Source organism: Coturnix japonica, chromosome 12, assembly GCF_054131305.1.
Source record: "Coturnix japonica strain WE chromosome 12, WE-NBRP24, whole genome shotgun sequence".
NCBI lineage: Eukaryota > Metazoa > Chordata > Aves > Galliformes > Phasianidae > Coturnix > Coturnix japonica.
The window spans coordinates 2,121,876-2,145,082 of NC_140674.1; the positions used below are offsets into that span (position 1 = coordinate 2,121,876).

General features: G+C 47.4%; 3 protein-coding genes across 22 annotated transcripts in view; 2 read left to right on the forward strand and 1 right to left on the reverse strand.

Moving 5' to 3' along the window:
* The first annotated feature begins 25 nt into the window (after window positions 1–25).
* On the forward strand, window positions 26–10,571 carry PARL (presenilin associated rhomboid like). Of its 6 annotated transcripts, XM_015870924.3 has the most exons (10): window positions 26–92; window positions 163–361; window positions 422–562; window positions 1,989–2,037; window positions 4,042–4,137; window positions 5,313–5,462; window positions 5,889–5,959; window positions 7,121–7,222; window positions 8,717–8,814; window positions 10,269–10,571. In XM_015870924.3, exons 1-10 carry the CDS (start codon window positions 46–48, stop codon window positions 10,381–10,383), a joined length of 1,068 nt encoding a protein of 355 aa, XP_015726410.1. In that variant the 5' UTR covers window positions 26–45; the 3' UTR covers window positions 10,384–10,571. The 6 variants fall into 6 exon arrangements, with proteins under 6 accessions (XP_015726410.1, XP_085368647.1, XP_015726411.2 ...); XM_085512521.1 differs by lacking the exon at window positions 163–361 and having other exon boundaries at window positions 1,989–2,093; XM_015870925.3 differs by lacking the exon at window positions 163–361.
* Window positions 10,572–11,905: 1,334 nt separating this feature from the next.
* MAP6D1 (MAP6 domain containing 1) lies at window positions 11,906–17,609 on the forward strand. Of its 2 annotated transcripts, none has more exons than XM_085512529.1 (3): window positions 11,906–12,498; window positions 14,662–14,779; window positions 15,949–17,609. In XM_085512529.1, exons 1-3 carry the CDS (start codon window positions 12,092–12,094, stop codon window positions 16,024–16,026), a joined length of 603 nt encoding a protein of 200 aa, XP_085368655.1. In that variant the 5' UTR covers window positions 11,906–12,091; the 3' UTR covers window positions 16,027–17,609. The 2 variants fall into 2 exon arrangements, with proteins under 2 accessions (XP_085368655.1, XP_015726417.1); XM_015870931.3 differs by having other exon boundaries at window positions 11,982–12,498; window positions 15,946–17,609.
* Window positions 17,610–18,027: 418 nt separating this feature from the next.
* Window positions 18,028–23,207, reverse strand: part of YEATS2 (YEATS domain containing 2) — a 40,133-nt gene continuing 34,953 nt past the window's right edge. For all 14 annotated transcript variants that reach the window (XM_085512513.1, XM_085512514.1, XM_015870919.3 and 11 more), the window contains 3 exons: window positions 22,455–22,529; window positions 21,004–21,077; window positions 18,028–20,192 (listed from right to left, as the gene is read on the reverse strand). In XM_085512513.1, the coding sequence (XP_085368639.1) occupies window positions 20,084–20,192; window positions 21,004–21,077; window positions 22,455–22,529 (258 nt within the window). In that variant the 3' untranslated portion in view covers window positions 18,028–20,083. The remainder of the gene's footprint in view (window positions 20,193–21,003; window positions 21,078–22,454; window positions 22,530–23,207) is intronic.

Sequence of the window (23,207 nt, forward strand, 5' to 3'; positions counted from 1 at the left end):
GGCGGCGGCCGCCCCGGAAGCGCTCGGCGCGGGGAGGCGCCCAACATGGCGTGGCGGTGCTGGGCCCGCGCCTGGGACCCGCGGGCGCAAAGGTACGAGCGGGCGGGGCGGGCGGCGGCGGCCTGCGGGACGGCGCGGTGACTGTCTGCTCTCTCCCCGCAGGCTGACGGTGCTGCTGGAGCAGCAGCGGGGCTTCCGGCGGGTGCGGCCGCGGAGCGAGGAGCCCCAGGCCCCGGCCGGTAGCACCGAGGCGCGGCCCGCACCGCCGCCGTCCCGCCGCAGCCTGTGCCCGGCGCCGCCCGCCCGCGGGGGCCGCCCCTCGCCGCGCCGCCTGGTGAAGCCGCTGCTGTTCGCGGTGGGGGTGAGTGGCGGCCGGGGGAGGGCCCGGGCTGGAGGCCCCGCTCGCTGACCGCTGGCACAGTTCACAGGCACGGCCTTCGGCACGGCGGCCATCTGGCAGTACGAGGCGCTCAAGTCCCGGGTCCACAGCTACTTCGAGGAGGCGCGGGCAGACTGGCTGGATAAGATTCGGCCGCAGAAGAGGGGGAGCTTCAGGAAGCAGGTGCGGGGCTGGGAAAGGGGGAAGAGATCCGCTGTACTTATGTCAATGTCTAATGTAGGTACCTGCCGCTTCTTCAGCTGAAACAACTGTACGAACTGCAGTTCCAAAGCATTCTGGAAGCCAGATGTCAGCTCCCAAAGATGACAGGACTGGCTGATGTTCTGAACCTTAAGCATGAATTGTTTAATCTTCTGGCTTCTGAGCTGCAGTGATATTCCTAATTCTGCTCTACAGATAGGAGGATTTAGGAGGCGTTTCTAAGGAAAGCTTACTCTGCCACTCACATACCTCACTTTGGAATTGGGCAGTAAACAGCAGCATCAGTAGTGCAATACTCATGCAGTTAGTTGGCATTACAAAAGTTGCCAGCCCTTTCATTTTCAGTTAGGTGCATTTAAAACCAAAATAACACTAGGATGTGCTGTGGTCCCTGCTATGGCTGTTTTCCTTTAAAACCTGGGGAGGAAGACCCGCTGATTAGCCTTCTAGAAGTAAAACAAAACTACCCTGTTCATAGGTTTGAATTCCCAACCCCTGTCCTCAGTAGGTAAGTTCTACTTTCAAAGATCTGGGCTCTCCCAGTAGATTCCAAGTGCATTTCACTTCTAGTATAATAACAAAGTGATGTTAGTTTAGCGTCTGCCTAGCAGAGGAGTCGGTAGGGTGTACCAGTATCATCTTTGTCCTGGGCCAGAGCATTAAACCAAACCCACAACCTTGTTACTTTGGTATCAGATAGAAAATAGTTTGAGAGGCTGGGAAGCAGATGCAGCAATGCTATAACTAATTTATCTGACTCATTAATACGGTTAGAAGTCATTGAGCAATCAAATATTTGTCTAAAGTCATTCTGAAAGCTCAAAAAGGGGGTGGAATTTGTGGGCTGACTGCACTCAAAATACACTTTTTCAGGGGTTTTAAACTTGAAGGAGGGCTGGGTGAGCTGGACGCAAGGGGGAATGGTATCCACATCTTGTGAGCCACCTCTGCAAATGTCATCCTGGCACAAAAGTGGAGTCTCTGAAAGGTGGGTGGTGTGTTGTTAGCATTAGGGTGAGGCTTAGGGCAGGATTTATGCTAACTTTGGCTCATCTGCTGGAGTAAGCATTATGGGCTATATTCTTCTTCAGTACAAGCAGAGGTAACCCATGGAGTTGTGCAAAGTGATATTACCCCGTTCTTTTTTGGAGAAATTCTTGATCTACCTGTAGATTGATGTCAGAGAGGAGGGTAGGTAGCCACACTTGAGTAAGGAAATACCAATTTAAATAGCTAAACAAGTAAGAAGTACAGAAGTCTGAAACTGATTTACTAGGCAACTTTCAAACATACGCCTTCCATTCGTAAAAAGGTAGAACCTCCTGTGACTGTTTTTGAAATAGCAAATGCTCTGCAGTGTCACTGATGAATATCAATTCTGTTTCAGGTTAACAGCTGGTGGAATAACCTGACTGAGGGTCAGCGGACCGTGACAGGTTTGTGTTAGCTTACAAGTATTAGACATTGACAGGAAGAGAAATAAGACAAACAGGTACAGTATGTTAAACAGATGGCTTTCTTACTGCACTTAGGTTCCTAGGCACCAAGCATGTGTGAACTTGCACATACACTGTGTCTGCTACACTTCCTTCTCACAATATACTTTTATTTGCATAAAACAAGTTTCTTTGCATCTGTGTGAGTGATGAAGAGTCAGCTAGAATCCTCCCCCGTAGCATTTCTCTGAGGAACTGTGAGAAACAGCAAATACTTTTAGAAGGAGCATGAGCTAATTCTGTGTTTTTCTCTTCATGCAATTCTAAAAGTGTTATGTTGAAATACTGGATAAACATAAGATGCCCCTAAACTCTGGGACTTTCTCATCCAACTGAAGTTGACTGGAGTTACATAGTCTGTTAAGTAACATGGCTGTTTGCCACCACAAGGAGGAATACTGTATATTTTATTATTTCACCAAAAGATGGATGTGATCATTTTTTGTTATTTTACAGAAATAATGTTGCAAACAAGCAGCAGCTACATAGTGTTGGGATGTGGCTTTGATTGGTTAGCTTAACATTACCCAAAATCCCCAAAGCAGAGGTAACACATGGGGAGAAATTGATGAGAAATTGATGCAAATAAAATATCTGAATTATAACCAGTGTTAGATGTCTTACAGTTTTTATTAGTGGGCTGCTAGAAATAGCTTTTAAGTAACACTGTGCTGTGTTATTAGCTTACGTTGTAGAGTGCTTTTAATTATTCTTCAAAAAGCGTGCCAGGTGATGATTCAGATGGAAGTATGGTATTGTTTCGGGGGAGTGAAGACTCATACTCTGCAGTCTCTAGATCATCTCCCAACATTTTGATAGTGATGTTTAAGTTCTAGCTGGTAGACCCTTGGTTGTTTTGGTATTTGCTGTAGCAAGATTAGCCTCACTGTTCTGAAACTGTTGATAGTTCTGTAACATCTCAGTGCAGCATGCAAGGAATATGTTTCCTCTAGTAAAAAAGCCTAGTGCTTCAATAGTAATAGTGAAGGCACTGTAAACAAGAAACCATACATTTGCTTCACTGTTGTTTCCAGTTATTAATCTTCTTACATAAGATATCAGTAAATGTCTGTGAAGTAAAAAGCTGTACATTTACTATCTCACAAAGGGAGCTGTACCTTAGGAATGCCAAGTCAACTTTTTATACTTTATGCCTAACCAGTATCATTACAGTTCCCTCAAAACCAAACTTCCCTACAGACTGTTAAGAGTGTGTACTGCATAATTGTTACGACTGGAAAGATAAACGCAGTAGAAGGGCAACACAGGAGAATAATAGCAAATAGTGTTTCAAAGGAAAATGAAAGGTGCTCACTTGTCTCTGAACATCTGAGCTCACAGGAAGGACTCCACAGGAGAGAAACATCCAGCCAGAGATCCTTCCCCAGCAGCAGTCAGCCCTCAGATAAGGTCTAAGAGAGGTGCAGCCGGCTCCACCCCTTCCAGTCCCACAGCTGCATTGCCTTCACCTGTGCTTCCAGGGCTAATCGGGTCCTTTCCCTGGTGCTCAGTCGGCTCAGGAGTTACCATGCAGTATTGATATGGTTCATGTAGCCTTCTCTTCATGCATAGTTGAATTCATTTGTGCAGCCTGTTAGTGGTATTTGGGAACAATTAGCTAGAGAGGCAAGGAACAGCTTGTTCTTCAGTTGTTGATTCTACAGCGCAATGGAAGTCTGAAACCAGAGCCTGGGTGTCTTCAGTACAGATTTTCCGTGTTGGTGTGTTTGTTAAACCGTATGTTAAAGTAAGTCAGCTGAAGTTGTATGTTCTGTTCATAAGATTTGTAAGTAGATCTTTCTGTATTTCTCGCAGCTTTTTCTAAACTCTGTAAAGTAAGAAATAGTGAAGGGAGAAGTATGATTATTATAAGCTTACTTTTGATTACTGTACTACAGCATGTTATATTCATAATCTGTTTCTATTCTTTTTTCTTTTTGCTAGGTATTATAGCTGCAAATGTCTTCATATTCTGTCTGTGGAGGCTGCCCGGAATGCGACGGATCATGTTTACATATTTCACCTCAGATCCATCCTCCAGTAAGTAAATGCTAATTTGAGTGACTTCTCTGTATCGGTGTGTATTAGGGCTTTTGAACATACTATAAAAGCTTCGGATGACACCATGATGTTGGTGATAGAGCTGCCAGTAAGCTCAGTCATGCCCAAACATATGTTGTCCAGATTGATCTGATTTTTTATTTTAGTCAAAAATAAACCCCACCATTGGTGCTTTTTGAAGTATTCTAGTGTCAGAATAGTTGTCTGATGCCTTTTCCTGCATTCAGTGGCGTGAAGTTCTTGCCTTTCTAAAGGTGAAGAGGCATTTAAGTTAGTGACAACAAGCCCTACTGCTTCCCCGCACAGAACACCTGTCATCCCAGTATTCATACAGACATTAGTCTGTACGTTATGTAGTCTCCTCATTTTAAAGCTGGCCTTTGGATCACAAAAACAACCAACCACATAAACTAAAAAAACACCCTCAGCTTCCACTTCTTGTGAAGTGTTTTGAGCTTAGGAAAAGACTATTAAATAACAAAACAATTAGTTTTCTTTTCCACTGTAGAGAAAAGAATTGAAAGGATGAAAGAAATATGCACTGGGAAAGTAGTTTCTGCTGTCCTCTTAATTTTTACTGAGGTGGAGACTCAGTGAATTCCCCACATAATCTCCAATATCAGAGACAGCTTTAATCCAGAACAGTCACTCCAAACGCTCCATTTGAAACAGTGTTGATCATTAAACTTGCTGTTTGGCCTTTTTTTATGTTTTCAAGGCTACTTGAAAACTCGTTGCAGTAAGGAGAGCTAGTAGTTCTTTATGAATCAGTTTTCCTAGCAAAATAATTTCATATAGATGTTCATCTTAAGATACTTATAATCTTTCGCTCTGTGTGTATTTATATATAAATCTTTCCAAAGCATATAAAAAGTGTTTTAAGCTTGAGGTTTTACATGAAACGTTCTCTAGCAGGTACCTAAAGTGGTTGTTGGTACAGCTTGCATATCTTGGGTGTATGTTCTGCTTTTCTAAAGGTATTAGACTTTGAAACTTGTTACATTTGTGGGTTTATTATGTAGTTTGTGTCTGGAGATTCAAAGTGCAGTTAACCTGTAGCATCTCTGGATAAATTCTTAGTTGTTGTGATATACATCATGAAACAAATTAGAACACTAACTCTGTTTCTCACTCCTTGTTTTTCTCTTTTGCAGAAGCCTTGTGTTCTCCCATGCTGCTCTCTACGTTTAGTCACTTCTCTCTTTTCCACATGGCAGCAAATATGTATGTTTTATGGAGCTTTTCCAGCAGCGTTGTCTCTCTCCTGGGATGCGAGCAGTTCATTGCAGTGTATCTTTCTGCTGGTAATGTGAGATACATACATTTGCAACATTTTGAAAATATAAATACATATTTGTGCAAGTAAAGTGTGCATGGTTAATAAATGTGCGATGCCAGATGGCAGCTGTGCAGTGCCACGCATTGCTCTGTTCTAACTGCACTGCTTATTTGCTGTCACACAAAAGCCCAATGGCTTTAAGGTATTGGGTTTCTACTATGAGAATACAAGTTTCTCTTTTTTTCAATCATGCTTGGTTACCAAACCAGAATAGCTCTTGGTGTGGATTCATGGCATTTACCTGGGAAAAGCTGACTGTTTATTCAAGTTCAAAAACAAAAGAAAAAGCACCTGCACTACCTTCTTCAGCCAAATTTAGAAAGAACACTGTTGACCTTTTTGATTCTTGTCTGCATTGGTGATGTTTCTAATGGTCATTTTTCCTTTCTAGGGGTTATCTCCACTTTTGTCAGCTATGTTGCTAAAATGGCTACAGGAAAGTTTGAACCATCCCTTGGAGCTGTGAGTATTTCAGAATATGAGTCCTTATGTGCTCTGTGAAGCTGTGTAGACTGTTCTATTCTTTAATCTGCTTAAAAGAATATATTCTGGATCATGAAAACCAACTAGGAAGCGTTACCAAAGCCCAAGTAACCTGGTAAGAGCTCGGGTATTCCTCAGTTATTTAAGCTCTCTTGCAGTGGCAGCCCAGAACTTACAGTAACCATAGAAGACTGTAAATGAGTACCTGACAGCAGGACCTCTTGTCACTGAGCATAGTTCAGTTCTGTAACTTGTAAGTGTTGTTACACAGTTGTGTGTCACAATCTTCTCTAATTGAAAAATGATACTTTTGCAAAAGTGGATGTACTCAGAATTGGCATGTGTTGCCAGTGCAGCCTCTAGTGAGTACTGTGCAGAAAGAGCAGTGCTCTGGGCTGAAGTCTCACTTTGAAAGGTATGAGGTAGGCTGAGGAGGTGGCAGGATTGTCTGTTCTTTACAAGTGTTTTCAGTAGTGTAGTGTTTTAGAACACTTAACTAACTGTAATGCTGAAGTGAATGTGACCCTTTGCTGAGTTCTCCACTTATTTTCCCAATTTTGGAAAAAACAGTTAAAGTCGGGTTCTGGCTTTCAATGGGAATGAACTATTTTATGAGCAGTTTCTGAATTAGAATTCTTGCTGGTGCTGTCTGTGTATTTTCCCTTTATCTTGTGAATAAATTACATCTGGAACAATTTCTGTTAGGCTGAGATTACTTATCTGAGCTTACTGAAATTGCCACATGTTGCATAAGCTTGTGGTAATCAAAGCATTGGCTTTGAGCATTTCCATGGATACAAAAGCCTGCAGTCAGTTTAGTACAGACCAGAGACTTGTTTCATTGACAAAAGATTCCTTGTTCCTGTCCCTATGTTAATTTCCTTGCTGTGTTTTCCTTTATCTAAGATGACTGTGTCTGATTGACGTGTGTATAAAGATTTCTAGAGTTCCCTGCTAAAAGCAAACTCATGTCAGTTGTCTTTAAATAGTCTTATTTTTGTACTCAGATTTTCTGTGTTGCTGTGTGGTGTAGCATTTGGGAAAACCTGGAGCCAAAAGGAAAAAGGTTCAGGTGCAGAATTCTTCTTTTCCCTTGTGTAACATCTCAGCTTACTCCCATGTATTTTAATGTATTTACAGTCGGGAGCTATAATGACTGTCCTCGCAGCTGTCTGTACAAAGATGCCAGAAGCAAAATTAGCCATCATATTTCTTCCCATGTTCACGTTTACAGCAGGAAACGTAAGTACCTTTGAACCTCAAAGAAAAATACTGTTCCTCTAACTGCCCTTCACCTCAAAGTGTCTTCTTCATTCGTGTCTCTAAGATGTTAAATTAGCTTTGAAAAAGGCTACAAGTACATGGAGGTCCTGGAGGCTGGTTCTGACTGAATGCAGCCTAGCAGAGTCACTTACACACGTGTGCAGTCATTTTGGAGTCATCCTAGGTTCCATCCTCCATGGATTTATTTTAAGTCAGAGACTCAGAGGTGAAGGAAGTTAAGAGGGTCTCAGGTGTATATGAGGAATGTGTGCACACATACTGTTCTGATGTCTCTCTGATGGGTAGTGCTTTGTGTGGCAGCACTTCTTAACAGACTAATGAGGAATCTAGACTGTTTTGGAGAAAAATTGATCAAGATTGGAAAGGCAGAGTTTTACTTCAAGGGCAATAACACTCTAGTCCTAGAGGAACACCTGCCTCCTCATTTGGATACTTCCCTTTGGTACTTAAAAGAACACTTTGGGGATTAGAAATTAACTGCTGGGGCTTCTTTCATGTGTAGAGTGATGAATTTTCTTTGATTAAATGCTTTTAGACACAGCCACTGCACCATTTAAGAAAAGCTTGTGTCTATTCGATCATAGAATCATGGAATCATTTGATCATAGATTGGCCTTTAAAGGCCATCTACTCCAACTGCCTTGCAGTGAACAGGGAGAATAAGTTAATCATCTCTAGTCCACTACTTAAAGTTGTTTTCTTATGTCACTTAGAGCAGTTAAGCTTTGTCATTTCAAGACTGTGTGGTTTTAATGAACTCCATCACCTGTATTTATGTTGGTAAATGTGCCCTGTGTGTTTTCCTTGTGCTTCTGTTTGTGTGGATGTGGGTTTTTTTTTTTGCATGCTAACCTTTAATTGCATCTCTTCTGAAGATGACCAGGGTAGAAATGCTGACAGAGCCACAGACAGCACTGCCATGAGGAAGCACACAGTGCAGCAGTAAAACAACACCAACTGTTATGGTGTAAACCACAGAACATTTTCTGATACAGCCTTTACTAAGAATTCCTTACCATTTAATTTCTAAACTTTTAAGTGCTTTTGTGGCCTAACTCATGAATATTGTAATGGGCTTTTAAAATAACAAAGCTGATGCAGCAACATAGCTGCTATTCTAACATGTCACGTGTCATCAAGGAAGGAAATTCCAATTAAAGAGCACATTGTCCTGACATTGATTCTCTTGCTGTTGGTCTCTTGGAATGAGCCATTATTTGGGAAGACTTTGTTCCTCCTCAGTATTATTCCATAGGTCCTCATGGCTGCATTTAAAGGCACAGTACAGTTGGCAGCTTACATGCATTTGTAAAACACATTTTTACAGTGATTGCTTTGACATAAGGGTGCTTTTTAATCCACATGTTTACTCTGTGCCAGAATATGAAGCTGTATTATCAGTGGCCATTCCATACTCTGTCTGATCCTGTCCCATGTTCTCTTCCTTTGCAGGCTTTAAAAGCCATAATCGCATTTGATACTGCAGGGCTTGCCCTGGGCTGGAGATTTTTTGACCATGCTGCACATCTAGGGGGAGCTCTATTCGGAATGTAAGTGTTACAGTTCAATCCCTCCTGTACAGATTTTCACCCCCCCCCCCCACACACACACACACATACACACCCCTTATCTCTGAAGTTTGAGGATTATTATTATTCATTTATTTTTGTAAGTTGTCTTGAATAGCACTGAAGAGGAGTCAATGTTATTCTTAGAATGCCTTAAAAATGTGTGGAAATTTACTGTTCCATGTTTGAACTTACATCTAATGAGCTTTTCCCCTTCTCACACTGACTGTTGTCTTAACTTGCACACACATTGCTAAAGAGCATTTTTAAACACAGGCTAAAGGCTAGATCTGATGTCTAACCAGACCAGATAAAGAATGAGTTTATAGGTTGTTATAGAAGTGAGTCCAGTGTGTTTATTCTGCAGCATTCTGTAGGTTATCAGGGAACATGGGGTCCTATGGGAATGTGTAGAACATGCTCCTTCCACTTTCCCTGAGAAAGGTCAGAGAGCACAGTGATTATAAAGTGTTTGTTCTCACAGTGTGACTAGCCTGAAAGCTATAGTCTGCTTGGAAGGAGCTTAGCTTAGTCTACATGCAGCTTTGCCTTTGCTGCTGCTTGGCAGAGTTTCACTCTGCACGGCCTGCTTTCCTCCACAATAACGCTATTGGATGGAGCAGATTCTCAGCTACAAAATTCCACTCTGGTGAGGGGAGGTCTTAGAAAAGTCCAGTAAAGAGCCAGGATCAGGTTTTTCTTTGAGATGAATATCTGTTGCAGTTTTGTACATTGCATTTGAAAATTTGCAGGTGATGTATTTATGTCAGTTGAAAACACAGCCACAAATATACCAAAACATGGATGCTTTTCAGTGCAGGTGCACTCAAGTTTTACAAGCATCTCTCCTTCTCTCTTACATATATGTTCTATTCTGTGATTATATTCTTACATGGTTCCACCTCTCCCCATCCTGCCCTCCATGCCCTCCCTTGTGTAATCACTTACACAAAACCACATCAGTATCAGCATGACTATAAATCAATGCAGAGCGCTCCAGTAGATCAATTTGTTATTTCATTGCAGAAAAAGCTGTTTGAGTGGAGTGCAAGCATTTGTAATAAGTGAGTTTCCATTGTGCTTATATACAAGAAAAATACCTTGTGCTCAACGTTTCCCATAAGGATTAGCACAAGGAACTTTAAGTGTTACACGACAGTAGTTTTTTTGTGTCTCTTTAAATTATGTCACTAGGGCTTGAAATTAAAGGTACGAAAGCCATTCATACTGAGTACTGTGGTATACAAGTGTTAGGAAGTTAACTTGGAGTCAGGAGAACAAGTGGCTTCACCAGCACTGCCACTTTTCCAGAAGTGCTGCCGCCTTGGTACATCCCATCTGCTATTGCAAGCAGTTCTTTGCCTTTAGCAGTAGGTCTGTTACTTGGGTGTAGAGAGAAGCTGCAGTTGGTTCTGACTGACGTTTTCCTTTCTCAGGTGGTACGTGACTTATGGCCATGAGCTCATATGGAAGAACAGGGAGCCGCTGGTGAAAGCTTGGCATGAAATGAGGACGAGGAATGCAGGAAAGGGAGGTGGAAGATCTAACTGACCCTCATCCCACTGCGCAGCTGCCCTATGGAGACATGAGATTGGTTTGGGAGGGCTTTCTGCTACTCCACATTAGAAACCTCAGCTTCTTAGAGGCCTGATGTTAACTTCAGTAATAGAAATATCTGTCACTAGAGAACAAACTCTGACAAAGGTGGAACAATGAAGTTTTTTAGCCTATTTCTCTGAGCCAGCAAGTCTGCGTTACTTTTTCTTAAGGAGCAATGAAAAAGCTGCCCAATAAAGTGGCTGAAAGTTCTGTCAAAGGGACTTTTGATGTTTGTGCAGTTGGTTAAGATAAATACATGAAAATCTGAGGGATCATCCCCACCAGCTCATCCCCATCCCCTGGTTCTTGCTGGTCATCACCGGCTGCTTTTCTATAAGGTGTGGGTTAGACATGTCATGGCTGGACTTGGAGTAAGGCTGAATGCTGAACTTCTGTGGTCTTTATTGCTGAGATATTGCCTGCAGGGTGAGATGAGCCACTGGTCTCTGGGCTGAACCTGAGGCCCTTGAAGCAGTACTGTGTAGTTTGTACTGGTACACCTGGTTTATTCCATTCAGCCTGTCTTGTTTGCTTCCAAGATGCTGTTGTTGGACTTTACTGACAAAAAAACTTTTTATCTCTTTTGTAATTATAAATGTCTCACCGTGTGCTTTCAGGTATTTTGGATGGGCTCAGAAGGGGGAAGAGCTTGCCTAGATAGGAGGTGGGGGCCAAGCCTTCCCCAGGCTGCACCATCCTTCCAGGTGGGCTGTGCTACTGCAGCACACGCTGCATCTCCACCTGCAAACCATTGCACCGTGTTTTTACGTTAGAACAGGAGGTGCATTTCTTGCATGGATAAACAAACACTGCTAAACAGCAGCGAGTGAGCTGTGGTCCTTCCCTTTTCCGTGTGACGCGAGGTCTGAGCGCTGTGAGCTGGCACGGTGAGATGCAGCAGCGGCAGATGGCACCGAGCGGGCGGTGCCGGAGGGCGCAGCGCTAAAGCTGTGGCTCGCGATGCCATCGTTCCCCTTTTAGAGGCTGTTCAGCGTCTGAGTTGTCTGTGCCGGTGGTGCAGGAGCGCGTAAAGCGGGACGCAACAGAAGCGCCTCATTGCCGAGAAGCGAATTTGGCGTCATTTCGTACCTGAGCCTTTACGCGGCGTTGTCCGCCAAAGCGCGGCAGCCGGCTCCGCTCCGCTGCTGCCAGGTGGGAGCCGGAGAGTGCGGGGGGTCAGCCCGGCTGGGGATGGAGGGCACGGGTTGGGTCCGGGGCAGTGAGCAGCGGGCGGGCACGAGGGAGATGCCCGCTGTGCGGGGAAGGCGTTCTTTGCTCTTCCTCAAAGAGCTCGTTGTTGCGAGCAAAGCACCGCGGGGATCGCGCAGCTGCTCGGCACAGACAGCGGGCAGCGTTTGTGCGGGGGGAAAACAACAAACGGCCCCGAGCGTGAAAAGCCGCAATTGTTCCGCTCGGCGAACGGAGCCTGCGGGGCGGCGCGGTGTCCCGGGGCAGCACCGACCGCGTCCCTTCGCCCCGTCCGCCCGCATCCTCCGGCGCATCCTCCGGTCCGTCCCGCCGCGGCCCGAGCTCTGCCATCCCCCCCCCCCCCCGCCCCCCGGACCGGCACCCCCCGGGGTCACGTGTGCGGCCGCGATCCCGGCGCGGGGGCGGCGGAGCGGGGAGGGGGCGGCGGGAGGAGGGGCGGCCGCGGGCGGCCATGGCCTGGCCGTGCATCAGCCGCGTGTGCTGCCTGGCGCGGTTCTGGAGCCAGCTGGACCGCTCGGACCTGGCGGTGCCGCTCACCATCCGCAACTACTCGGACATCGAGGAGCAGGACGACGCTCCCGCTCCGCCGCCGCCTCCGCGCCCGCCCGCCGCGGCCCCCCGTCCTCGGCCCGGCCCCGCGCGCATCTCCCCGCCCGAGCCGTTCCCGGCCGAGACTCAGTACCGACGGGACTTCCGCGCCTGGCCCCTCCCGCGCCGCGCCGCCCGCCCCTGGGTCAGCGCCGGCAGCGGCGGACACCGACCGAGCGCGGCTCCGCCCGCCCCGACCCGCGCCCTGCCCGGCATCGGCCGCACGGAGCGGCGCCCGCGGGCGGACGGCGGCCACACCACGTCCTACAGGTACCGGCACCGCGGGCGGGGCGGAGCGCGAACACTGCGGGCGGGCACCGCGCCGGGGAAGCGGCCGTGGCGGCGCGTCCGGAGCCGAACGAGCGCGGGGCGGCATCTCCGCGGCGGCGCGATCCGAGGGACCGGGGGAGAAACCTCCGCACCGCCCGCTGCTCCGCTGCGTTCGTTGGTGCTGAGGCCGCGGCCGGGACCCGCCGGGTCCCAAATCGTGGCAGGGGCGGGATCCTGCGGGACGGGAAGGCTGTGCCGGGACGGGCAGGGACCGCGGTGCAGCCCCGCGCCGATCGGGACGCATTGGTGGCATCGACTTCACTGCACATCCTGCTGCAGCTCCATGCGCTCCTTGACCAGCACGGGACGAGGCTGAGCCACAAACAAGCCTGTGTGTTTCCCTTCTGTGCTGCGGTCACCGGGCTGACCCATCACACTGACCCATCATCACACTGACCCATCACACTGACCCATCACTCTGACCCATCACACTGACCCATCACTCTGACCCATCACACTGACCCAGCGGGCTGACCGGGCATTTAGCAGAAGGCAAACACCCTGATAACCGCTCAGTTCAGGGCAGTGCAGCATCCCGCTCTGCAGAGCATCCCCATCTGCCCAGCTCTTTGCACTGAGCTCTACAAGCTCAGAATCAGTCTGTGCTCCCCGCGGGGCACACAGGGATGGGGCTGCACAGTGCGATGTGCTCCTGCTGTGAAGAGCTGTGGGCATCCCTGCAGAGCTTCATCCCTTACCCAGTAATGTACACGCTCATCCCGAATAACAGAAGTAGAAACAGAGAAGTGTTCTCTTATGTCCTTAAGTATCTTAAGCTGCCTGGGGAAGTTAGATCTGCAGCCCCTGGCATGTCGAGCTGTTTTGGTAGTGCAGGAGCTGGGCTGGATGCAGGGCTGGCTGTAGGGCTGGCTTTAGGGCTGGCTATAGGACCAATTGCTGGGCTGGCTGCGCACTTCAGGGCCCAGTCAGGGGAACAAGGCAGAGCTGTGTGAGGACACTGTGCAGCAGGGAGATGCTGTGCCAGCTTGGGCTGCTGCATTGAGTGAGCAGGAACCCAAACCTGGATCTGAGGAACAAGGAAAGGGCAGATGGGAGAACCACCTTCCTGAGCCATGAGCAGCTCTCAGCACTGCCTGACATTGCTATGGTGATGGCTGAGACAGAAGCAGCCATATCTTCAGCTTCCTCCTCCTCATCCCCATATGCAGGTCATACCCTCTGGCTCCATCTCTCCCACCCCCCTTATTCCTTTCCCAATCCCATCCCAGCTCTCACCGGTCAGGATCCCGCAGCTGCTGGCCCTGCTGGCTGCACACACAGCTTTGAGTCTGAATGGGGAAAGGGTGAGAAATGTTCATTGGTGCTGCTGAGTTCTCCCTGTAATGCCAGCTGTCAGCAGAGGAGTGTGGAGGAGGAAAGGCCGGCTGATGGAGCTATCCTCGCTCTGCTAACTGAGCTGCTGTCTCCATTTCTTAATGAGGAATGGGACCGTAATGCGGTGGCTCAGAACACCACAAAATAAACCGTGCCATAAAGACAAGGTACTGAAATGCTGTGATGGAGGAATGCTGTAAGTGCTGAGCTGCAGGGTATGGAGGAAGGCCAGCACAGAGAGAAGGGCTTCACTGCACACTATGCAATGCTTGGCATGGCAGGAGTCACCCTGCTGCTGCTGCTCAGAGCACCCAGGTGTGCAGCCAGGTGCTTCCTGCAGAAAGGCTGCGCTCCCAGGGCACTGCTCAGCCCGAACACCTCCTGCAGGGATGGTAACTTCACCTTCCAGCAATAACCTGCTTGGTTTGCTGCTCTGTCCCCAGCTGAGGTGCACCCGGGGCTGCACTGCTCTGCTGTGAATCAGCCCAGGGGCAGCACTGTGAGGCTGGAGCTGTGTGTAGGAATGAAATGTGAGCCAGGCAGCGAGCCAGGAATAACAGAGAAATCAGGGCAGCCCGTCAGCCTGGTGGATCTTTGGGCTGTTTGAGCTTCAGGCCTCTGGGCTCCATTCTTTTGTTGCCAGTTTTCATTTTCAGCTCTGTTAGCAATAACTAATCTGTCTTCTGGGTTTACAGCCGCTCTGAGCAGAGGCAGTCGGTGAATCTGTTGTGTTTTATGGGTTCTTTTGTCTTGACCATCTTGTTTCAGGCAAGAGTATCGCCCTTGGACTGGAGCAAAACCATCCAAGCCCATAAAGACAAAGCAAGGCTTCATTATCCCAGATGACCACTTTGTTCAGGAGACAAGTTACAAGGCAGACTATAAGGTAATTAATGCATTTTTAACCCCGAAGTCAGTGTGGGTAAAGCCCAAAAACACACATTGGGAACATCTCATCTGTTATGGGAGCGGGGCATGCAGAATAAATGCACCATTGCTGGGTGCCCCCCCCTGGCTTCCAGAGGGGCAGCCTGCAGCCCTGCTGCACCCAGCCATACCTGATGGTCATGAACAGAGAAGGACTGTTGGGAGATGTGGAGGTCAGGAGCTGCCCTGGGCAGAGCCACCATGGAATGACAGAGTTCTCTATTCGTGGTGAAGTCAGGAGCGGGGCAGCAAAATGTGGTTTTAGTAGGAGATCCTGGTGGTATGTGAACAGTGGGACTGGGTGATCGTGGAGTGATTCTGTGATTCTAAGGCACGCAGCCCTGCTGTACTTGCAGCCTGCTGATAGGATCCAAAGGGGGGCTCCTACAGGAACCCCGCAGTCTCTCCCACTTCTTAAGGAAGGGAGAAAGAAAAGTGGAAACCCAAATGGAAGCACATGGCACCTAGGGCACTGTGCTGCTGAGTGGAGAACAGGCTGGCTGGGACATCATTTTACTCCTTAGCACTTCAGATGCATCCCCGAAGGAATGGGAATCACAGAGCAGCTCAACAACAACAAACAGATCAATGGCTTTTTCCCCATGGCCTTGTCCTTTTGGGCTGGATGGTGCTGTCAGAATCCTCAGCAGCCAGCAGGGCTTTCATGCCCACAGTCCTGGGCTGAGCGCGCAGCTACAACTGCTCCTGTCTCAAGTCCTTTGGGTTCTAATGCAGACACGGAGCACCCGGCTGTCTTTCATACTTAATACAGCAAGTGGATATTGGGTGAAATTTTGACTCCAGAGACATGACAGTCTTCCAAAGTCGAGGTGCTCATACCCTCCAAGAGTCCTTGCAGGTCCATGGCTGACACAGGCAGCATTTAGCACAGCTCTCCTTTGGGCACTGAGAGCCCTGGCAGCTTTCTCCCGAGGGCTGAGGGCCAGACGTGCTGCTCAGCTCCCTGCCCCCATCCAGCACTGTCCCGCAGTGGCACAGAATAGTGTTTGCTTGTGGGGATCCATGGGGGGGGAGGGGGTATTGGTTGGCAGGAGTCTCAGAGCCCCGAGCTGTATGGACAGCTGCACCCTGCACTGCGCTAACGCTGCTCTCCTCTCATCTCAGCAGATCCCCGAGGTGAAGACCCGGTTCTCCCCCAATCCTTCTGCTGTTTTCCAGGCACCATCGCGGATCCTCAATGTGTGATTCCGGGCCTTTGTCACACCAGGCAGCACCACGGTGGTGCTTCCCACTGGCTGTGTCACTATGCAACCTTCATCAGGAGCGCTGGGATCAGAGAACTGATGTCAGCAGGAGCAGCTCCAGCCATCGGGGACGGGCACCCTCCTGTGAATGCACAGACTGTAAAGTGCTCCATTCAGAGCCAGCAAAGCATGCAGTGAGGTGTGACCCAGTTCCTTACGGAGCAGGTTCCTCTGTGCCAGCCAGCTGCATGCTGAGATGCTGACAGGGCAGGGCAGCCAGTAAGGCACGCAGCAGCACTGTGCTCCGCTGTGTGCAGCGGGAGGGAGAAATCAGACAGGAACAAAACTAAAACCAAACCTGCAGAGCAGTGCAGGGCAGGGAGCACCTGCCTGACTTCTCAGCTTGTAGAGCTGCCTCCTGCACACACCTCAGCACAGGGGGGCTGCTCCAAACCCATGGGGTTGCTGCAGCTCCACGGCAGCTGTGCTGGGCTGTGTGTGCAGGGCACTGAGCGCACACTGCACTTTGGAGGTGTAGGATGGATGTAAATATCTGTGGGTTGGATGTAAATATTGCACCCCGATTTTACCTAAAGCAGTTTGTGATCCTTTAAGGAAGAGGATGTGCTTCTGCTCTTAATAAATGTTAACTCTTTGCATATGCAAGTTGGAAAGTATTGCCTTGAAATGCCTGAGGTTTTGCCTGCCTGTTGGTGATGTTAGTATTAGCGCTAGGAGCAACCAGAAGTGAATGTTACTTAAAAACTTTTCTTAAAGAAAAATGTTAACATGGAATGTATGACGCCCCTCATCGCTACCATAGGCCATGTTCAGTGGCATTGCTCTAAAGCTCATATTTTTTAGGTCAGTGCGGATTTAACTTTTGCTGATACGTGTGTTTTATGAAACATCCTTTTCAGCCTCCCTTCATCCAGACCGGCATGGTTGTAGTTTCTATCTCAGAGACTTATGCAATACTACCAGCCTGATCCTTATTTCCAGTTTCTACCCACTGCTTTGGAGAAAAAGATGCAAAAGTTTTCCTTTCTACATTGGAAACATACCAGTGTTGTTGGCTAAAATGAAAGGCAGCTCCTCACACCGATCAGAATAGCATTAATTGTAACCACGTGGGCTCACAATGGGGATTCTCTCTTCACCTTCCCTCAGCTGAGGCCAGTGGCAGATTGAATGAGCTCTGAGGATTATGCAAACATGCAGCTGGTGCTGGTAACAGGTCAGAAGAGCATTGGAAGCATTAGAGAAGAAACGCACCCAAAGCATTCAGTTCTCTGCTCACGGTTTTGCATGGCACGTGTTTCTAAGGAGAAACCCATCTGCTCCACGAAGCTCTTTGTAATGTTTTTAACTGGTTTGTCCAGTTTGGGTTCGTTTCAATCCTGGATTTTATTATCAGAATAATGATAAGAAAAAAGCATTGCCTCTCCCCTCTGCCTTGTTAATTCACCCTGTTTCTAAAGACATCAAACCTGGTTGTAAACAAGCCGAGAATATAATGAGCTTGTATTTTATCAAAGGGACTGGATTTAATTCAATTTAATAAATTAAGACATATTTTGGCTACTGGCTCTTTCCCAATGTTTCTTTACACTGCAAAATGTGAGCGCTCAGCCTTGGCAGCCCTCAGAGCACCTCCATGTCCCTCCTCTGGTCCCACTCCACATTTCCCTTTTAAAGCTGCATTTCTCTTTGCTTTACATGAATTTCTTGGAAGCTGCAAGCCTTCTACTTCTGCCTTATTCATACCGACCTGCCCTGATCTGGCCATCAGAGTATCTACCATACAATGCCAATTGTATGTAGATACAGTATGTACAGTGCCAGTGGGCAGAGCTCACCATCATCACGTCCCCACCATCCTCCACATGGCTGCCCTTTTGCTGCAGATACATTTATGAACATGAAGGCATGGCATCACAAAACCCCTTATTCCATGGTCTCGGAGCAACTTGGAGTGACAGGCGGCAGCCAGACAAACCCATCACAGCTAATAAAAGAATTTATTGTAAACATACGTATCTTACATAATTATACAGTATAATACAGGTAACATGAAGGATTCCAACACTCAGCATTACGAAGGGGCAATGTTTGAAGAGAGGTCTCTCACTTGTGCCCCCACCCCAAGCCATTCACACAGGCACTTCTCGCTGACGAGATTTTCCTCCCCCTGCTTTTCAAAGGACAGACTGCAAACATCTCCTACATCCAAAGCACTGAGAGAAATGTGTTATTTTCTAACAGGTTTTATTTCTCTTCAGCAAATGCTATCCATTATTAATGCAACAGAATAGCCCGTGGTTGCTCTGGAACATCTCAGCAGCAATCTGCTATAGCAGCACAGTGCTGCAGGGCTGCCCCACACCTCCCACGCTGATACAGCTCTTTGCAGAACAGCAGGACATGGGCGAGGACACCACGATTTGCAAACATGCCCACACTGAGGCTTCTCAAAAGCTGCTCTGAGCACACTGAAATCTCAGAGCGAAGCCCACAGGAGCCGGGGGCTGGGAACGCACTGCGTCACTGCAGCAGATCCAAGCACGGCAAGGCTGTTCCTACACATCCCATCATAGCAATAGTGACAGACAGCTCCAAAACACCCTTTTGTAAAGGCCGTACCCAAGGAGGCTGGTCACAGCATGGTCTTGGGGCTCACAACAGCTTAGAAACAGCACAGGGCCAGCAGCCCCAGCTCCCTGCATTTCTCCCTTCACAGCTCAGACAGTATCAACACTTCATCCAGGACAGAGAAAACACGCAGCATCTCATCTGAGGCACACAGCACCTTCTGCAGATCCAGAACTGCACCCACCTGTCAGCTCCCCTTGGCAGCCCAAGATCACCACCCAACTGAACCATGTTCTATCCACAGTTCCTGCACACAGCTGGCATTACCACGGCCCATCTTCTAGCCCCAGAAAAGCACCAGAAGGCAACACTTTGAAGATTTATGTTCCCACGCTAGGCCAGAAAAGATAAATGCAGTTTAATGTTTATTAAAGGCTTTGTGCTGTCAAAGCACGGCACCGACAGGAGCGAGAGGCCTCAGTACATCCCTGTGAGGTAGGTTATCCTGCTCCCCATGCTCAAGAGGTGGGGAAACGGAGGCACAGAGTGATTAAATCAAAGGCCATGCAGCAGGCCAGTGACCCAGCTGAGATGAGAACACTGGAGGCTCAGGTTGCTTGACCCATGTTGCACCCACTTGACAATGCTGCCTCACGCACCTGAGAGCATGACAGTCCAACAAGAGTCCCACCAAGCTGCAATGGCTTACTCACACTATGAGCAAGCAGCCATGGGGCTGGACACAGGGGCAGTGAGTGGGGGAGGGCAGTCTGCATGTTGTTCTCAAAGCCTTCTTGAGAAAGGTGTCATGATCCAGCCTGCAGACATGTCTCCTACAGCAGTGACATTCCTGAGACACGGAAGCCCTTGCACGAGCAGCAGAACTTCCTTGCAGTCAGGTCATCAGAGGAGGTTCCCACAAGCAACAAAGCTCTGATTTCTTTGACCTCATCAGGCTTCTGTGAATCTGGCAGAACTTCAGCCAAAGGGACACTTGAGAATCCAAGCTGGCTGTTAGTGAATGCTGTCAGAGCAGCAAGGCCAAGCTGGGCACATGCCTTCCAAAATTCACAGCAGCCTGGGGGGGTACTTGCTGAGCAAGCAAAGGTTTCAGCCAGTCCAAGCCCACAGACACTGAATGTTAAAAAGAAAAGAAAGAAGTTTAATCTCATCAGTACAGCTCTTGTCAGAGGGCCCAGGAGCACGGAGCCTCTCACAGCCTGCAGCTTGATGCAAACTGACAATGTTTGTTCAGCCACTGAACGTACACTTACCAAGTAAACACCGACATTTAACAACTCGATTTGGAACAGAGCATCACTTTGTTGCATTAAGGTGCATCTTTAATTGGAGGTAACAAGATAGTAGCCCGATGCTATAAATGTATACAATAGTGTCCCACTGGATTTGTCAGCCCAGCTTCAGTCATAAATTCACCTTTCCAGTAGCATCTTCTCTGCTCTCTTTCATTGTTCCTCATTTAGTATCTTCATGTGTTTGTTTGTGAGGAAGTCAAGAAAGGGAATATTACAGATGGCTTTGTGAATATTCATCACTGTGATCTCTCTTGGAGTCCTGCAGGGAATGCATCACAATGTTTTTGTAACACAAAGACATATCCATTAATCAGCAAGTTACTAAATTTACTAACGGGGAAGAAAAAATAATGCAAATCAGAAACAGGGTGATAAAATCAGGTGCCAGAGGAACAGACAAAAAAGAGGCATTAAAATGTCATGGCACAGAAGAACCACTGCCAAATGGCTGAGGGAAACATCTTGGACACTGGCACAGCAAAATGAAGTGTCAGTTTACATTCTATATATCGAAGCACATATTAATAAGTTTTTATATTGTATACAGGTAATAGTTAAACTAAGCACTTTCTCATGGACCTAAATCTTCCAATTTCATGCTGCCAAACATGAATCAAATGCAATCCAATGGGATCATAAAAATCACTCCGGATCTGAGCTGTAGAAGAGCGTACCCATGAAATATACTTGGGTGTTTTTCATCAAGATCAAGAGTATCTGGGTCATTAAAGTCCTACCAGGCCATGGGAAAACTCATGGAAACCTCAACTGAATGAGAGATGATCCTTCCACTGTGGCTCTGCTAAAACAAGTTATCTGCCTCCGAGTGTGGCAATATCAGAGAATCCTGCCTCAGCCTTTAACATCTACTTCTTTGCCACTATGGAACGTGATGACACCCAAACCCCTCCTAAGGCCTGCATCTTCCCAGAACACAGCTCATGCACATACACACACAGCCCCACAGCATGGAAATCCCTCGCTGGCATGGTCTGAGCCATACAAAATCTGACCCAGTTCCTCACGCAGCTCAGTATGTTGTGCTGGCATGAATGGCCCAAGTGCTGTACCTGTTGTGAGGAGCTGTCTGGTACGCCACTGCCAGCGCTTGCCGCAGAATGTCACTCATTAGCTGTTCAGTGGCCTGTGACAAAAGGCAACATTAGGTGACAGCATCAGGCAAAGAAGAAAGCAATGTGCTTTTTGCTAGAGCATCAGTATAACCAAACTTCTAAAGATTGAGCTTGCTTTAGTCCTGCTTGAAGTCAGCAGGGAGCAGGTCAGGACACCCAGGTGGCTTTCATTAGCACAGCACTAAGGCGTACTGTGTATTTATTTAACTGAAGAGGCCTTTCGCTGCATGCAGCTCATGAATGTAACAGCCCCGCCTGGTGGGCCTGGACCCACAGAGCACTTGTGCACAGCAGGGTGGGTGGATGCCAGATCCAGTCTGTATTTTAACGGGCATTCACATAGCAAAACTTCTCTGTATACGGCGGATGGCAGATCCTCTTCCAGGACTTAGGATATGCTTGTTAGCCCTTCCCTTTGCCCACCACATCTGCTTCAAGGCACTTACACAAGGATTTCCCTCCCTGGACAGCAGGCAGACAGCATCTGTACGCACTGCATGCTTGGCTCAGACAACATTAATTTGGGCTGTTGGCTTTTCTGAGTCTCTCTCAAGACCAGAGCAGACATTTCTGGGATTTATCACTCAGGAAAGCTGGAGTATAACTCAAAAATTATACTGGAGCAATCTGATGGTTAGAACTGTGTCTAAACCCAGATATATCCATATCTGACTTCAACTGCAGCAAGAGACAGTGTGAATACAAGCGTATATACATATAATGTAACCCGGAATCAGGCAGCTTTTTGTAAAACCAATCTGCTGATAAGCAGGTCTGCATAAACATAAAAAATCATCTTAGGCTTGAAATACAACAGAGCACTGCTAAAAATAATCCATGTCAGCCTTCAGCCCGACCCTGAGCGCTCCAACTCCAGAGACTGGTTCGAACCAAAACTCTGAACAGTGTTCTTCTAAAACTGAGTCTGACAGGCTTCTCATACAACGGAGAATTGCTGCCGACTTCAGGCATTCCGTGGTCTCCCAGTAGAAACAACACGGGCAAGAAACAACTCAACAGTATTTAGGAAAAAACAGCAAATCCTCTTATAAAATAATTGGAGTCTGAAATAACTCTGGCAGATTTTTCCCCCTTACAGTTTTGAAAGGTAGGATGAATAAGGAGGTACTTCCAAAGTGAAGGAGGAGACTGGAGCTCAGAATCTGCAAATCACTACATTGTGCCCAAGCCAATAATTCAGTTAGGAATCTGGAAATACATACACAGAAATACACAATTCTCTTTGTCCAGCTATAAATCTTCCCATACATGCACACACAGTGACATCAGACTCTGCATCTCCACTGTGTATTCTTGGACATTTTTCTTCCTCCACTGCTGGGTTAACACAGTCATGGAAAATTTCAATATATGAAATAACTTCTTACCTTTAAAATCATGTCTTCTATGACTGATGCATAAACGTTCCTTTGTACCTCGGCAGGCTGAAAGGAAATCCCTATCTATAAGAAGAAAAAGAAAAGCACATCAAGTAACACAACTCATATTTTGCTACAGAACAAATGACAATGAAATAACAGAAACAATCCATGATGATGGGTATTTAAAGCCCAAACAAGCAGGATCCACACAGCTTTCCAGCACTATTATCTCATTTACTTAAAAGCAATTATACTCAGCGCCTTCAGACTGCAAATAAAAGTTCCATTTTAAAACTGCACATATATTCAGTCCATGTATTCATAAGCTTTCCCATACATAACACTATGACGACTGTAACAGCTCCAAACAGCACTCCAGCCAAAATAACAGTTGTGCATCAGAGGAATTTCACCACTGAGCCTCACTGCCCAGCCTGGCTCCCCACATGCCTGCACCCTTGTCACCTCTTTGGCTACATGACAGGCATGCTGTAACCAAGGCTTTGTCCCAGCATTTGAGGTGCAGAGTTTTCTTTTTTCTCCACAGTTGCTGCAAGGAAACTCCCCCCGTCTCCCAGCAGAGAGCTCTCCTGCCTACAAGCAAAGTAAAATACCTTCTCCCTTTGCCTCCTGCTGTGAGATAAGCCCACACTCTCCCTCTTTTGCTCTAATTTAAATGAGGAGGAAAATCAAGCTGTAGAGGTTTGCTGTGATCTTTACTGCACCCTCTTCCAGGAGCAGCAGAGGTTCAAACCAAAA

Excerpts from the sequence above, each read along its gene's own strand:
- PARL (XM_015870924.3), top strand. The coding sequence starts at position 46 with ATGGCGTGGCGGTGCTGGGCCCGCGCCTGGGACCCGCGGGCGCAAAG. Across the intron at positions 563-1,988 it reads GGGGGAGCTTCAGGAAGCAG|GTTAACAGCTGGTGGAATAA; the intron begins GTGCGGGGCTGG and ends ATTCTGTTTCAG. Across the intron at positions 4,138-5,312 it reads CACCTCAGATCCATCCTCCA|AAGCCTTGTGTTCTCCCATG; the intron begins GTAAGTAAATGC and ends TCTCTTTTGCAG.
- MAP6D1 (XM_015870931.3), top strand. The coding sequence starts at position 12,092 with ATGGCCTGGCCGTGCATCAGCCGCGTGTGCTGCCTGGCGCGGTTCTGG. Across the intron at positions 12,499-14,661 it reads GGCCACACCACGTCCTACAG|GCAAGAGTATCGCCCTTGGA; the intron begins GTACCGGCACCG and ends ATCTTGTTTCAG. Across the intron at positions 14,780-15,945 it reads GTTACAAGGCAGACTATAAG|CAGATCCCCGAGGTGAAGAC; the intron begins GTAATTAATGCA and ends CTCTCATCTCAG.